Consider the following 4,280-nt stretch of genomic DNA (forward strand, 5'->3'; position numbering starts at 1 on the left):
GATGTTTATGCGTAGCCACGAATACTAGCTCCTACCACGAAGATGGAGACACACCTCTCGCCGTGGGTTCACCGGAATGGCAAGCACCACCATCGTGCACTGGGCACTGTCACGCCGCCATGCACGTGGTCAGGCTTCCCCACTGCTTCACCGTGGCTAGATCTTGCTCTAGAGCTGTGCTAGGTCACCGTAGAGGTAGGACCGTCCTTGTTGGAGCCTGCCATGGCCAGAGACGGCCAACGTGCCACCGCGCAACCACCGCCGTCCGCCATGCTCATTGGTGAGCTTGCTTCGATGAGCCACTGACCCAACCTGGGGTACCCCTAGGTGTGGGTTGACGAGAGGAACACGACGGTGGTAACCTCGTCGTCGGTGATCTCGCCAACGGCGAGCTATCGCCGGTCAACCTCTGTCCCCTGCCTCTATTTCGCTGACGAGCGGGCCCCGTTGACCGCGGGCCACATCTGTCAGTCTATGTGTTCTTTGATTTTTCTTATTTGTTTTACAGATTTGAATACATGTTTTAAAAACTCATATCTAGAGCTAGGAGTGTCCAAATTGAGTGAACCAAATTTTGTTGGATTCATCATGAAGTGTACTATTTGATAAAAACTAGTATAATGTCCGTGCTAACGTAACGGATTTATCTTGGAGATGCACATGAAAACAACCAATGTTTTCTTCCATAGTTCAACTTTTACACAGTATCTTTGAGCATGTATATAATCCGGGAAACTAAGAAGTCATAGTAAAGTTTTTTCTCATATAACCATTTAAGTTACATTCTGTCTAAGTCCTTAATCATGGCTTGTAGATCTTCAGGAAAGTTGTCAAAACATTCGTTTGCATGGCTCTTAAGAATGTCTCCCAAAAATTCCATCCTCAGTGAATTTGATAGCTGTGCATAGTAGATATAATAAGTTAAGTTATTAATTTTGTATGTAGTGTACGGAATATAGTTAGAGAATATATGCTTACAGTGTTGATCGGTGGCAATCTTACACCATCCCATGACTTCATGAAATTGTATATAAGGTAGCCTCCTAATTTCCTGGAGATGAGCATTTGTTTGATTTATTGTACATAAATGAAATAACTATTTTGTGATAATAAGAAAGAAGAAACATATTATAGGTGATTACCAGTCTTTATGTTTTGGAACTTTTGTAACACATGCAGGGAATATTCGCTTCCAGTAATAAATATTGCCGTCCCACTTAGAATTTATCAGTTTCATAGCGAGACTGAACCTTTTAGCAATAGTGTGAAATGTAGCTATATATGGCATGATTTGATCATAACCCTTGTAACATGCATCATCTGGGAGTGGATCCATAATGTGCACAATTTTCTTTTGCATGTCCATTATGAATAAAGTATATAGTCCATCTCGATAATATGACAGTAGAATCTAAAAACATAGACATAGAATATAAGTGTTTAAAAAAATATAATACATATAAATAAAATATAAAGGAGTACACTGAACATATCTTACATTGCTGCAATCTTTAATTTTGTATTCCATGTCAGGCCAGCACTGGAGCACTTTTGCCAGTTTCTTGTGGTCTAGTTTGCCACAACATCGCGGATCTCGTCCAAACTGGGTTATGGACTGTTGATTTTGCAAAATTTATAAGTATTTGATTAAATATAGAATTAAGAATTAGATTAACTTACAGCAAACTAGAGATCCATAAAGTGGTATTTTTGTTTTTGATTCTTCATCAACAAGAATTTGTTCTGCGCAGCCATCCGAATTGCTATATTGAAGCAATCATGATCCATCTCTTTGTTCTCATCTAAAATATCTCTAATTTTTCTCGCATTTAAAGAAATTGGATATGGTCGTGTGTTTCGGATCCATTCTTTGCTAAAAAAACAAGGACAAGCAACAAATTATTTATTCTAGCAATTCTTTCACGGGCAATGGAAATATCCAAATTAGAACAAAACAAGTTTCTTTAGAATGACTTACTCCAAAGGTTCACCATTGGCCATCAAATGGATGTTTACACAAATTGCAGACAATAGGTCTGTCTTGTTTGTCCATGTTATTGTACCCGACAGTAAAAAAAGACACATCGTCCATATCATCGAACATTATGACAGCATCATCCAGATTATGGCTGGTCTCACTATCTTGCACATCATCCTTTTTTCCTCTCGCTATGTTTAAAGGAGAGTTATACAAGATCGCAGGTAGCTTGAACCTAAAGTTATTTATCTCATCCTGAAAATATGAGTAAGTCCTGATGTATTAATAAGTCCAAAAATGACTATTTTTAGAAATATTCCTATGAAATTACCTAGGTCACATGGTCAGATAAAGAAGCTCCAGTCCAATACTCCATGAAATTAATCATCCATAAACCACAACTTACACTGTGCAATATTGAAAAAATTAAATATAAGTGATAAAGATACTGTTGCTGGTACGACAATGTCATATACACAACAAGTTAGATGATCCTTTACCCATCTGTCTGCATTTTTTCGATGATCTTATGTATTTTTGGCCAAGATGCCACTCCGATACTCTTTTTCCATTTGTTTTGGTTCAGCTGACTATGCTTTGTTGCATGTTTTATTAATCTTTCCATTCCTATTAACTGCTATGATCGGAACACCAAGTTATAGAAAAGGATTTTAACAAATGTTTAAAAAATATTATGTATTTGTATACAATCAACCATTAAGTCATACCGTGTAGTCGAGATCTTGCCATTGTAACATATTTTCTCCAAAAGAATTCAAAACATGTATCTGTCCTTCCGAAGCATTGACAACCGCTAGGTACCAGTGATACTTCTCAATATTAATTGGAAGAAACACCTACAGTAATAGAGATTATTCTAAATTTTTTTCCATATGTTTCAATCAACAGAAAATAGCATATATCAGATCTTGTGGTCAAACTTACCATATCAGCGTCTAAATAGTTTTGGACCCATGTTTGAATCATGTCATCTCTACTATAGCTCAATGTCGTTGCATCAGCCTTTCCGTCGCGACCGAGCAATTGAGTAATAAATGTAGTCTCCATATAAACATATCCACCTTCTCTATGAAGTAGGTTTTCTTCATGCCACATCAAATGGATATACGCACTTATGACCTGCAATTTATTAATTTGTCAAATAAAAAATTACCATATTTTCCACATGGACATCAGCTAGTTAATTTAAAAGCAGTGCTAACATGCTTACACCGCCATTGACATGTTCATGATCATGGAAAAGGCAATTCATATCATCTCTATTTACCCAAGCATCATCAATTTGGACGAGTAAATCATCCATACGTTTCTGTTTCATGTATTTAATTACCTGAACATCTTCTTGTGTACACTCATAATCTGCAGAGAAAATATTTATATTATAATTATTTAATTAATTCCCAAATATAAAGAAATAAGATATAATTGAGAACGTCTCACCTTCTGGCAGGACATTTGCATTGTTTGCCTTCTTAGGTTTATTATATTGAGGGATTGCCATAACCTCCTCGTCAGCGCGCTTAATGTCTTCGTCTTTTTGTACATCAACTCTTTTTATGACATTGTCTTGGATCTGCACTTCGTCTTCATCTATAATACTGATCTACATATGCAATATTATTATAATATCAGTGACCCTGTTATATAGATATTCATGTGTGAGGATATGTGAGCTGATTGAGAGATTGTTACGTACGACATCCTCATGAGCACGCTTCCGCTTTTTGTCCTCATCTCGTTCTAGTTGAACTATTATTTTGGCATCGTCTGAGATCTGCAATTTTTCTTCACCCCTTGTATCCATTTTTTGGGTTCCATTGTTGCCTCAATCTCTATATCTGTTTTATTTTCTTCTGTATCCAGATAAACAAAGCATAAATAATAAATAATTTTGGAGACCAAATTTATGTATCTGCGATGATGGTTGATAATCAAACATAGCTTAATAGTTGACTAAAAGTAGTAATCAAACTTAGCTTAAATTGACTGAAACTAATAAACATATATAGCATTGAACCTATGGATCCCAATATTAATATTAAAAGGAATTCAGCTGAGTGGAGGATACCTTCTTCTGGTAGTATCTCTTGCACCTCTTGCACCTCCATAGGTGGGTCAACTAAGGCACGTTCATCATCCATTTTCTTGCACCGACTCCAAAAGTCTCGACAGAGAAGGGTCCAACGAAGACTATGCGCTGCCTCCGTGGAGGTCGCCCGCTCGTCGCCCACGGCGTCCGCTCCCAGCCGCGCCGTCTCCGTCGATGCCGCCCGCTCGCCGC

General features: G+C 37.6%; 1 protein-coding gene across 2 annotated transcripts; it reads right to left on the reverse strand.

Annotated features, from left to right (window-relative positions):
• Window positions 1-736: 736 nt before the first annotated feature.
• LOC136475748 (uncharacterized) lies at window positions 737-1,903 on the reverse strand. 2 transcript variants are annotated; one of them, XM_066473338.1, is made up of 5 exons: window positions 1,681-1,903; window positions 1,499-1,615; window positions 1,143-1,411; window positions 979-1,051; window positions 737-898 (listed from the first exon to the last, which is right to left on the reverse strand). In XM_066473338.1, exons 2-5 carry the CDS (start codon window positions 1,526-1,528, stop codon window positions 779-781), a joined length of 492 nt encoding a protein of 163 aa, XP_066329435.1. In that variant the 5' UTR covers window positions 1,529-1,615; window positions 1,681-1,903; the 3' UTR covers window positions 737-778. The 2 variants fall into 2 exon arrangements, 1 of the variants encoding a protein (XP_066329435.1); XR_010763279.1 differs by lacking the exon at window positions 1,143-1,411.
• Window positions 1,904-4,280: the final 2,377 nt, after the last annotated feature.

This window comes from Miscanthus floridulus, chromosome 8 (assembly GCF_019320115.1).
Source record: "Miscanthus floridulus cultivar M001 chromosome 8, ASM1932011v1, whole genome shotgun sequence".
Lineage (NCBI taxonomy): Eukaryota > Viridiplantae > Streptophyta > Magnoliopsida > Poales > Poaceae > Miscanthus > Miscanthus floridulus.